General features: G+C 48.0%; 1 protein-coding gene across 1 annotated transcript; it reads right to left on the bottom strand.

The window, feature by feature from the left end:
* Nucleotides 1-8,738: 8,738 nt before the first annotated feature.
* LOC123074812 (uncharacterized) lies at nt 8,739-10,624 on the bottom strand. The gene has a single exon (XM_044497554.1). The coding sequence runs from the start codon at nt 10,561-10,563 to the stop codon at nt 9,028-9,030; it is 1,536 nt and encodes a 511-aa protein (XP_044353489.1). The 5' UTR covers nt 10,564-10,624; the 3' UTR covers nt 8,739-9,027.
* Between the last annotated feature and the right edge of the window lie 1,800 nt (nt 10,625-12,424).

Genomic DNA, 12,424 nt, shown 5'->3' with positions numbered 1-12,424 from the left:
CTAACATGATTCGGACGGACTTCAGCTTCGCTACGGGTGAGAAAGTCTCATCGTAGTCAACCCCTTGAACTTGTCGATAACCCTTAGCGACAAGTCGAGCTTTGTAGATGGTCACATTACCATCTGCGTCCGTCTTCTTCTTAAAGATCCATTTGTTTTCTATGGCTCGCCGCTCATCGGGCAAGTCAGTCAAAGTCCATACTTTGTTTTCATACATGGATTCTATCTCGGATTTCATGGCTTCTAGCCATTTGTCGGAATCCGGGCCCGCCATCGCTTCTTCATAGTTCGAAGGTTCACCGTTGTCTAACAACATGATTTCCAGGACAGGGTTGCCGTACCACTATGGTGCGGAACGTGTCCTTGTGGACCTACGAAGTTCAGTAACTTGATCCGAAGCTTCATGATCATCATCATTAACTTCCTCCCCAGTCGGTGTAGGCACCACAGGAACATTTTCCCGCGCTGCGCTACTTTCCGGTTCGGAAGGGGTGACTATCACCTCATCAAGTTCCACTTTCCTCCCACTCAATTCTTTTGAGAGAAACTCCTTCTCCAGAAAGGACCCGTTCTTGGCAACGAAGATCTTGCCTTCGGATCTGAGGTAGAAGGTATACCCAATAGTTTCCTTAGGGTATCCTATGAAGACGCATTTTTCCGACTTGGGTTCGAGCTTTTCAGGTTGAAGTTTCTTGACATAAGCATCGCATCCCCAAACTTTTAGAAACGACAGCTTAGGTTTCTTCCCAAACCATAATTCATACGGTGTTGTCTCAACGGATTTAGACGGTGCCCTATTTAAAGTGAATGCGGCAGTCTCTAAAGCATAGCCCCAAAATGAGAGCGGTAAATCGGTAAGAGACATCATAGATCGCACCATATCCAATAGAGTGCGATTACGACGTTCGGACACACCATTTCTCTGAGGTGTTCCAGGCGGCGTGAGTTGTGAAACTATTCCACATTTCCTTAAGTGTGTACCAAATTCGTGACTTAAATATTCTCCACCACGATCTGATCGTAAGAATTTTATTTTTCTGTCACGTTGATTCTCAACTTCACTCTGAAATTCCTTGAACTTTTCAAAGGTTTCAGACTTGTGTTTCATCAGGTAGACATACCCATATCTACTTAAATCATCAGTGAGAGTGAGAACATAACGATATCCTCCGCGAGCCTCAACACTCATTGGACCGCACACATCGGTATGTATGATTTCCAATAAGTTGGTTGCTCGCTTCATTGTTCCGGAGAACGGAGTCTTGGTCATCTTACCCATGAGGCATGGTTCGCACGTGTCAAATGATTCGTAATCAAGAGACTCCAAAAGTCCATCTGCATGGAGCTTCTTCATGCGCTTGACACCAATGTGACCAAGGCGGCAGTGCCACAAGTATGTGGGACTATCGTTATCAACTTTACATCTTTTGGTATTCACACTATGAACATGTGTAACATCACGTTCGAGATTCATCAAAAATAAACCATTGACCAGCGGGGCATGACCATAAAACATATTTCTCAAATAAACAGAACAACCATTATTCTCGGATTTAAATGAGTAGCCATCTCGAATTAAACGAGATCCAGATACAATGTTCATGCTCAAAGCTGGCACTAAATAACAATTATTGAGGTTTAAAACTAATCCCGTAGGTAGATGCAGAGGTAGCGTGCCGACGGCGATCACATCGACCTTGGAACCATTCCCGACGCGCATCGTCACCTCATCCTTCGCCAGTCTCCGTTTATTCCGTAGTTCCTGTTTTGAGTTACAAATATGAGCAACCGCACCGGTATCAAATACCCAGGAGCTACTACAAGTACTGGTAAGGTACACATCAATTACATGTATATCACATATACCTTTGGCGTTGCCGGCCTTCTTGTCCGCTAAGTATTTGGGGCAGTTCCGCTTCCAGTGACCACTTCCCTTGCAATAAGAGCACTCAGTCTCGGGCTTGGGTCCATTCTTTGACTTCTTCCCGGTAACTGGTTTACCGGGCGCGGCAACTCCCTTGCCGTCCTTCTTGAAGTTCTTCTTACCCTTGCCCTTCTTGAACTTAGTGGTTTTATTCACCATCAACACTTGATGTTCTTTTCTGATCTCCCCTTCCGCTGATTTCAGCATTGAATATACCTCGGGAATGGTCTTTTCCATCCCCTGCATATTGTAGTTCATCACAAAGCTCTTGTAGCTTGGTGGAAGCGACTGGAGGATTCTGTCAATGACCGCGTTATCCGGGAGATTAACTCCCAACTGAGACAAGCGGTTGTGCAACCCAGACATTCTGAGTATGTGCTCACTAACAGAATTGTTCTCCTCCATTTTACAGCTGAAGAACTTGTCGGAGACATCATATCTCTCGACCCGGGCATGAGCTTGAAAAACTAATTTCAGCTCCTCGAACATCTCATATGCTCCATGTTTCTCAAAACGCTTTTGGAGACCCGGTTCTAGGCTGTAAAGCATGCCGCACTGAACGAGGGAGTAATCATCAGCACGTGATTGCCAAGCGTTCATAACGTCTTGGTTCTCTGGGATTGGTGCTTCACCTAGCGGTGCTTCTAAGACATAATCTTTCTTGGCTACTATGAGGATGATCCTCAGGTTCCGGACCCAGTCCGTATAGTTGCTGCCATCATCTTTCAGCTTGGTTTTCTCTAGGAACGCGTTGAAATTGAGGACAACGTTGGCCATTAGATCTACAAGACATAGTGTAAAGATTTTAGACTAAGTTCATGATAATTAAGTTCATCTAATCAAATTATTTAATGAACTCCCACTCAGATAGACATCCCTCTAGTCATCTAAGTGAAACATGATCCGAATTCAACTAGGCCGTGTCCGATCATCACGTGAGACGGACTAGTCAAGATCGGTGAACATCTCCATGTTGATCGTATCTTCTATACGACTCATGCTCGACCTTTCGGTCCTCCGTGTTCCGAGGCCATGTCTGTACATGCTAGGCTCGTCAAGTCAACCTAAGTGTATTGCCTGTGTTCCGAGGCCATGTCTGTACATGCTAGGCTCGTCAACACCCGTTGTATTCGAACGTTAGAATCTATCACACCCGATCATCACGTGGTGCTTCGAAACAACGAACGTTCGCAACGGTGCACAGTTAGGGTGAACACTTTCTTGAAATTATTATAAGGGATCATCTTACTTACTACCGTCGTTCTAAGCAAATAAGATGCAAAAACATGATAAACATCACATGCAATCAAATAGTGACATGATATGGCCAATATCATCATGCTCCTTTGATCTCCATCTTCGGGGCACCATGATCATCTTCGTCACCGGCATGACACCATGATCTCCATCATTGTGTCTTCATGAAGTCGTCATGCCAACGATTACTTCTACTTGTATGGCTAACGCGTTTAGCAACAAACTAAAGTAATTTACATGGCGTTATTCAATGACACGCATGTCATGCAAAATAATAAAGACAACTCCTATGGCTCCTGCCGGTTGTTATACTCATCGACATGCAAGTCATGATTCCTATTACAAGAATATGATCAATCTCATACATCACATATATCATTCATCGCATCTTCTGGCCATATCACATCACATAGCACTTGCTGCAAAAACAAGTTAGACGTCCTCTAATTGTTGTTGCAAGTTTTTACGTGGTTTGTAGGTTTCTAGCAAGAACGTTTTCTTACCTACGTATGACCACAACGTGATTTGCCAATTTCTATTTACCCTTCATAAGGACCCTTTTCATCGAATCCGTTCCGACTAAAGTAGGAGAGACAGACACCCGCTAGCCACCTTATGCAACTAGTGCATGTCAGTCGGTGGAACCAGTCTCACGTAAGCGTACGTGTAAGGTCGGTCCGGGCCGCTTCATCCTACAATGCCGCCGAAACAAGAAACGACTAGTAGCGGCAAGAAGAATTGGCAAACTCAACGCCCACAACTGCTTTGTGTTCTACTCGTGCATAGTAACTACGCATAGGCCTGGCTCATGATGCCACTGTTAGGAATCGTAGCATAATTTAAAATTTTCCTACGCTCACCAAGATGCATCTATGGAGTCTACTAGCAACGAGGGGAAAGGAGTGCATCTACATACCCTTGTAGATCGCGAGCGGAAACGTTCCAATGAACGTGGATGACGGAGTCGTACTCGCCGTGATCCAAATCACTGATGACCGAGTGCCGAACGGACGGCACCTCCGCGTTCAACACACGTACGGTGCAGCAACGTCTCCTCCTTCTTGATCCAGCAAGGGGAAAGGAGAGGTTGATGGAGATCCAACAGCACGGCGGCGTGGTGGTGGATGTAGCGGGTCTCCGGCAGGGCTTCACCGAGCTTCTGCGAGAGAGAGAGAGAGGTGTTGCAGGGGAGGAGGGAGGCGCCCAAGGCTGTGTATTGCTGCCCTCCCTCCCCCCCTTTATATAGGCCCCCTTGGGAGGGGGGCCGGCCAAAACCCATCTAGGGTTGGGGGGGGGGGGGCGGCGGCCAAGGAGTGGAAAGGGGTGCCTTGCCCCCCAAGGCAAGGGGGAAGCTCCCCCCCTTAGGGTTCCCAACCCTAGGCGCATGGGGGGAGGCCCAAGGGGGGCGCCCCAGCCCACTAAGGGCTGGTTTCCTTCCACTTTCAGCCCACGGGGCCCTCCGGGATAGGTGGCCCCACCCGGTGGACCCCCGGGACCCTTTCGGTGGTCCCGGTACAATACCGGTAACCCCCGAAACTTTTCCGGTGGCCGAAACTGGACTTCCTATATATAATTCTTCACCTCCGGACCATTCCGGAACCTCTCGTGACGTCCGGGATCTCATCCGGGACTCCGAACAACTTTCGGGTTTCCGCATACATATATCTCTACAACCCTAGCGTCACCGAACCTTAAGTGTGTAGACCCTACGGGTTCGGGAGACATGCAGACATGACCGAGACGCCTCTCCGGTCAATAACCAACAGCGGGATCTGGATACCCATGTTGGCTCCCACATGTTCCACGATGATCTCATCGGATGAACCACGGTGTCGAGGATTCAATCAATCCGTATGCAATTCCCTTTGTCAATCGGTATGTTACTTGCCCGAGATTCGATCGTCGGTATCCCAATACCTTGTTCAATCTCGTTACCGGCAAGTCTCTTTACTCGTACCGCAATGCATGATCCCGTGACTAACGCCTTAGTCACATTGAGCTCATTATGATGATGCATTACCGAGTGGGCCCAGAGATACCTCTCCGTCACACGGAGTGACAAATCCCAGTCTCGATCCGTGCCAACCCAACAGACACTTTCGGAGATACCCGTAGTGCACCTTTATAGTCACCCAGTTACGTTGTGACGTTTGGCACACCCAAAGCACTCCTACGGTATCCGGGAGTTGCACGATCTCATGGTCTAAGGAAAAGATACTTGACATTGGAAAAGCTCTAGCAAACGAAACTACACGATCTTTTATGCTATGCTTAGGATTGGGTCTTGTCCATCACATCATTCTCCTAATGATGTGATCCCGTTATCAATGACATCCAATGTCCATAGTCAGGAAACCATGACTATCTGTTGATCAACGAGCTAGTCAACTAGAGGCTTACTAGGGACACGTTGTGGTCTATGTATTCACACATGTATTACGATTTCCGGACAATACAATTATAGCATGAACAATAGACAATTATCATGAACAAAGAAATATAATAATAACCATTTATTATTGCCTCTAGGGCATATTTCCAACAAGGTCCACACGGATGTTCATGGACGGGAGGGGGGAGGGCCTGGCGACGACGCGGCCTGCGGCGCTTGCGGCCAGCGGTCTGCCATCCGCCGCGGCGATCTGGACGCGGCTCCTCCTCGCGGACGACGACGGAGGCCAGGCGCGGAGCGGCATCCCGGGTCGAGGCGGGGGGAGTGGCGCAGGGAGCCGGAGCAGGAGGGGAGGGGGGGGGGGCGAGGCGAGGAAGGCCCCAGCGGCGGCGAGCAGCTCCTCAAGACCTCGCAGTAGGAGCGCCGGTGGCCGCGGTCTTCATCCTCCGACGAGGACACGTCACCCCAGCGGGGGGAGGCCATGGCCATGGGGGGAGGAGGAGAGGGGGGAGTGGACGCCGGGGCCGGAGCGGCCGGTCGGCGGGAGAGGGGGGCGCCGGGGCCGGAGTGGCCGACGGCGCGAGGGGCGGTGGACGCCGCCGCCGGAGTGGCGGGCGCCGGGGCTCGGGGAGCGGGGAAGCGGAGCGCTAAGGAAAAATCCCGTCAGCTTGTGGTCAAACTTCCGGTCTCCTTCTAGGTCATGCATTTTATAACCTACAAAAATGAACACTACTATGGTTCAAATAGGTTATACAATGCATTGTTGTATAACCTACAAAAACGAAACCATGCATTGTATAATCTGTTACAACAGACAACAGAAACAGAACGATCTTCCAATTCGTTAACATAATGCAATTGAAAAAAATGCGTCGAAATTAAATTTTGGATGAAATATTCACTTAATGTTCACGCAAGAAGAACACCAGAGATGGAGTAATCATGGGATCGAATATGCATGGCATGAATTGCAGGAATGTACAATTGCTTCATGCAAGCAGATCATGAGTACTACTAGCTAGCTAGGACACACCTTCAATGTTTGGAGAGCTTGAGTAATCCATGCATGGGATTGGCAGAATTCAGAATATATCATGCAATTATAGTAAAAAAAAATCACTGCACAAGCAGAGCTGCAGAGATTGCAGGAGTTGAGCAAGACATGACATGCATTGGGGGAACAATAGTAACTTTGCGCAAGCAAATCTCCGATACTCGCTACAACAAAAAATTAATCAGGAATAGTACAACACACTGGACAGAGAAAGAGCAATCTACTGGGTTGATCAAAAATTACTGAAAAATAATATCAGGATAAGACATTCACTTCGTGGGCCAGACGTAGCAGACAACTTTCCAGCTCTGTCTGGCTTGCTAGCCCAAGTATACTCAGGGACTGTGTGCTCAGTTCTGTTAATTCCGCACTGCTCGCATAGAATTCTTCATTTTCTTTTCAATAAAAATAAAGATGCATTCAATTGAGGTATCCACTTAAAATTGGGTCACCCAATTTTGACAGTCAACAATTTCTCAAGGAAATAGAATTGGGTCACTCGTCTATCTATCTATCCTCTCCCTAAGTTTAGAGGCTTCGTAATCAATTGAGGTCTTTAATTTAACTTGGGCCGCTTTATTTGACCGGGTCAACAATTTTTTAATGAGCTTTCTCATTCTATTTTTTTAATTCGCTACACTCCCTAATTTTGAAGCTCTCCCATTTGTTTGAGGTATTCAATTTTAAATTTAGATCACATTTTGAGCGGGTCAACGGTTTTTTCAAATCAATCAACAATAACCAGCATATAAAAACATATCAACCCACGCACCCTCTCGCCACATAGAAAAAAGAAGCACAAACATGTAATGTTGTAACACAAATATAGTACATGCAGCCATCGACGTAGAAAATTTTCTCACATAAGTATGGGTTGATTAGCAGATAACCTAGAATCACACTGCAAAAGGCCCACCAAAAACACCGCATTATAAATGAAAATAAAACACACTCCATCGTTTCTCCAACTTGCCAAACGAAATACTCCGTCGGTTAAAAAATATAAGGTGTATTAGTTTTTTTGAAAAGACAAATTTCTTTAACATTGACCAAATTCAGAGCCAAAAGAATCGACTTCCACAATACTAAATAAATAAAATATAAAAATTTCATTTCATGATAAATCAAATGACACCGATTTGATATTATCGATATTGATATATTTATCTACAAATTTAATCAAACTTGAAGAGTTTTGGCTTTTCCAAAACTAATGCATCTAATATTTTGAAATAGAGGGAGTAAATAAATTATGAAATTCCAATAACACCAACGGCACAGCAAAGCGCGCTCAACTCTACTAGTTCCTCTGAAAGGACATCAAGAGCGAGAAACAGAAATAAACATGTACCAGGAAGAAATAATGGTAGTACTAGCATCACCAGTATGAGGCATGTTCCCTGACTGTATAGTTAATTTCTTTAACATTTGGGTCCGAGTTTACGCATCGCAAATGATACACGCAGCTTAATACTAGCTAGAAGATGCAAGCTCAAAGGAAAAAAGAAAAAAAAACAGTATGTCCTCATCGAAATACAGAAGAAAATAATAAGACCATACTGAAAACCAAGCATAGTATGAGCTGAATCATACTCAAAATAAGAACAAGACAATATCCTTATCCGTTACATGGTGACAGTTGACTTATAAGGTTAGTTTGAAAAGAATACATAGTTTAGAAAAACTAAGACGCATGAGCCACATGCCAAAATTACTACCAGAATACTTACTGGACCTATATTCTTCAGCCAAATGTAGTCAAGCAAAACACACAATCCAATGTGGGATAAGAAACTCACCAATTGCATGGGATCAGGATATATATGCTATTCACTCATGCTCAATCAAAGAAAAGTCCAACACAGACAGAGAGCAATTCATGGTATCTCTAATCAGTGACATAAACATCAGGATGTGCCATTCACTGCAAGCCTTTCAAATATTCACTGCAACTTTATACAAGAACAACCGCAGAGAATGAGCAATCATGGTATGGTATTGCCAGCTGCAAGAAAATGGGCAAGGCATAACATGCATTTTGAGGAAACTTTCAAATTCAGATAAGCAGATCAAGAATAGTACTATCGACACCACCTTCGATCAAGAGTAGCTGAAGAAATTCAATAGCAATTCATGGGGCTGGTGAGAAATGTCAGGTAATTCAGGTTAACTCATTCATCCACTTGAAGCATGTAGTTCAAAGCTTTAAACACAAATTTGATCCCAAACTTCTTCGACAGAATGAAATGAAAAAGGTTTAGCACGTGAAAGACGAATCAAGTTGACCTTACTCCTATAATCTTTGACAAAGACCACTAGGAAATTAGTGATAAAGGAGGCAGAACAGAACCACTAAGCCACCAGATACAGTGAGATGTTACCATTAGAATTAAATGGCTCTTACTCGAAGGCCCATGGACTCTCTTTACGCAGTTCCTCCTCCTCCTCCTCGGTGAAGTCGGTGGCGATGCCGAACATCTTGCGCGTCTGCTCCACGCTCTTGCCCTTGATCATGTCGGCGACCTTCTGGCAGGCAGCGTCGAGGAGTCCCTTGATGTGGAGGAAGTTGACGGCCATGATGAGGTCGTAGAGGGCGTCCTGGCTGAGGCCGTCGACAAGCTTGCGGTCCCACTCCTTCAGCACCTCACTGGATGCCTCGGAGTTGCAGCTGCTGCTGCCCTCAGCGACACCGTGGTTGGCGTCGGGATTGGCGGTGGCGGTGGCGTCGGCGTGCTCATTGCAGTATTCAATCACCGTGGCGAGGGCCCTGGCGTCCACATTGGGCAGCTGGATGATGCCTTTGGCGCAGTCCTGGTCGATCATGTCGGCGAGGACCACGGACAGCCGTGCTGCAGCCTCCGACACCTTGAACAGCATCCCATCCGAGCTCTTTAAGGTGATGATTTTTCCGCTGGCCCTGAAGAAAAATGTGTCGTTTTCGCCAGCAACCTGCTCCTTCTCCTCTGCCATCGCTCCCTTCTCCTCCGGCCGTTGACCATTGGTTCTTGCCCCCTCCGCTGCCGCCGTCCCCTTCTCAGAAAAGGGAGTAAGTCCAGAGAACCATGTGCACATGTCTTCCTCCTCTATCTGGTGCATCTGCCCGGGGGTCTTGGAATTGACCATGTCCACGACGGCGACCTTCTGGCAGGCAGCGTCGAAGAGCCCCTTGATGCGGAGGAACTTAGCGGCGATGATGACGTCGCAGAGGGCGTCCTGGCTGAGGCCGTCGACGAGCTTGCGGTCCCACTCCATCAGCGCCTCCACGGATGCCTCGGAGTTGCAGCTGCTGCCGCCCTCATTGGCGCGGCTGTTGGCAGAGGCGGCGTCGGCGTGCTTGTTGCAGTACTCGATCACCGTGGCGAGGGCCGTGGCGTCCACGTTGGGTAGCTGGATGATGCCTTCGGCGCAGCCCTGGTCGATCATGTCGGCGAGGGGCACGGACAGCCGTGCCGCCTCCTCCGACACCGTGAACAGCATCCCATCCGAGCTCTCCAAGGTGATGACAGCACTGGCCTTGAAGAAAAAGATCTCTTTTTTGCCGGCCACCTCTTCCATCGCTCCCTTCTCCTCCGGCCGTTGTCCCTTCGTTCTGCTAAAACTTTGTCGCTCCCTTCTTTCCCTCTCCGTCGCCGCCGCCCCATTCTCCGCCGCAGTCTCCTCTGCTTCCGCCTTCTTCTTATGCCCCCTCTTCGCCGACGCCGACTGATTCTCTCCCTTTTGCTCCGCCTCCTCCTCCTCGTCCCCCTTTTCCTCATCCCCGGCCGTCGCTCCCTTCTCTTCCTTCTCCGCCGTCGACCCCTTCTGCTTATCCGCGGCCGCGTCTCCCTTCATCTCCTCCGTCGCTCCCGTCTTCCCCATCGCCTTGTCCCCGGTCGTCGGTCCCTTCTCTCCCGGCGCTGCTCCCGCTCCCATCTCTTGCTTCTCCTCCGCCGCCATTGCTCTCGATGAGGGTTAGGTGGGGAACTGCCGGAAATGGCCGAGTGTGCGGTGTGCTTGTGGACAGAACCAGTGCGATGAATCCATTTCTTCTGCCGCAATGGGCCTACTTCTGGGCCGAACTAAAACAAGCTGGAGTTTTGGGCTGCTAGATTTAGTGGGCCCATTTGTAATATTATGCTTGAGCCAGTCTCTTTTTTTGAGTAGTGCTTCATGAAGGAGATAGCTACACTATTTTTTTATCCGGTAGCGAACGAGTCTCCCGTCTCGTTAGGGTTTCCTCTCCTCTCGGCGGCGACTTTGCTCCCATCGTAGAGATCTGCTCTTCCCCGCGTTTCCCCCCTCCATGCCGGTGACTGTTGGGTCGTCGGGGCCTGGCAGTGGTGTGGGGAACGGGATCGTTGGGGCCCCTACCACCCGCGGACAGAAGCAACCATGGGCAAGAGAAAACATGGCGAAAGCAGCGGCGAGTTCGGGGCCTGGTACATCCGATCTCGAAGCAATGATGGAGGGATTGGGCCTGAAGGAGGACGACTTGCAGGACGTGGTGATCGATGATTCTGAGCTGATGGAGGAGGCCACTAGATGGATGGCGGTCGCTAGGGTTTACACCGATAAGACCTACAACCAGTACTGGTTCTATAGGAACTTGAGGGCGGCGTGGGATCTGACTCAGGAGGTGAAGATCCGGCCGCTCGAAGACAACCTATACACAATGCAGTTTTCTTGCCTCGTTGATTGGGAACGAGTGATGGAGGGGGGGCTTGGACCTTCAAAGGAAAAGAAGTGGTGATTACCCAGTAATATGGCTTCACAAAACCTTCGCAGTCTAGGGGGGGGGGTGAATAGACTCTAATCAAGAAAAGTTGCAGTTTTTAATCTCTTGAGTTGAAGTGGAGTATTAGCACAAGTTTAAACATTCACAATACATATCAAGCAAGCATGCGAGCATACAAAGAGTATATGAGCAGCGGAAAGTAAGGCATGCATGTTGCAAGAATGTAAAGAGAAGGGATTGGAGTGTGCAAACGCAATTTGGAGACACGGAGATTTTTTATCCGTGGTTCCGATAGGTGGTGCTATCGTACATCCACGTTGATGGAGACTTCAACCCACGAAGGGTAACGGTTGCACGAGTCCACGAAGAAGCAACCTTGTCTATCCCACCATGGCCGTTGCCCATGAAGGACTTGCCTCACTCGGGCAGATCTTCACGAAGTAGGCGATCTCCTTGCCCTTACAAACTCCTTGGTTCAACTCCACAATCTTGACGGAGGCTCCCAAGTGACACCTAGCCAATCTAGGAGACACCACTCTCCAAGAAGTAACAAATGTTGTGTTGATGATGAACTCCTTGCTCTTGTGCTTCAAATGATAGTCTCCCCAACACTCAACTCTCTCTCATAGGATTGGATTGGGTAGAAAGTAGATTTGAGTGGAAAGCAACTTGGGGAAGGCTAGAGATCAAGATTCATGTGGTTGGAATGGAATATCTTGACCTCAACAGAAGTGTAGGTGGTTCTCTCTCAAAAAATATGTGTTGGAACTGTAGGCATGTTCTGATGGCTCTCTCCATGAATGAAGAGTGGGTGGAGGGGTATATATAGCCTCCACACAAAATCTAACCGTTACACACAAATCACCAAACTCGGTGGGACCGATTCAGAGAACTCCATCGGACCGATTCGGTTCATAATGTGACCGTTAGGCATTTCGGTGGGACCGACTGGATCAACTCGGTGGGACTGATGTGCTAGGGTTAGGGTAAATCCAATTCTCGGTTTGACCGATTACACAAACTCGGTGAGACCGATTTGGGTAATAAGCGAAACAGAAAGTTGGCCAAGCAAACTCGGTGGGG

This window comes from Triticum aestivum, chromosome 3D (assembly GCF_018294505.1).
Source record: "Triticum aestivum cultivar Chinese Spring chromosome 3D, IWGSC CS RefSeq v2.1, whole genome shotgun sequence".
In the NCBI taxonomy this organism is placed as follows: domain Eukaryota; kingdom Viridiplantae; phylum Streptophyta; class Magnoliopsida; order Poales; family Poaceae; genus Triticum; species Triticum aestivum.
The sequence above is the reverse complement of the archived record's forward strand: the minus strand, read 5'-3'. Positions and strand labels throughout refer to the sequence as shown.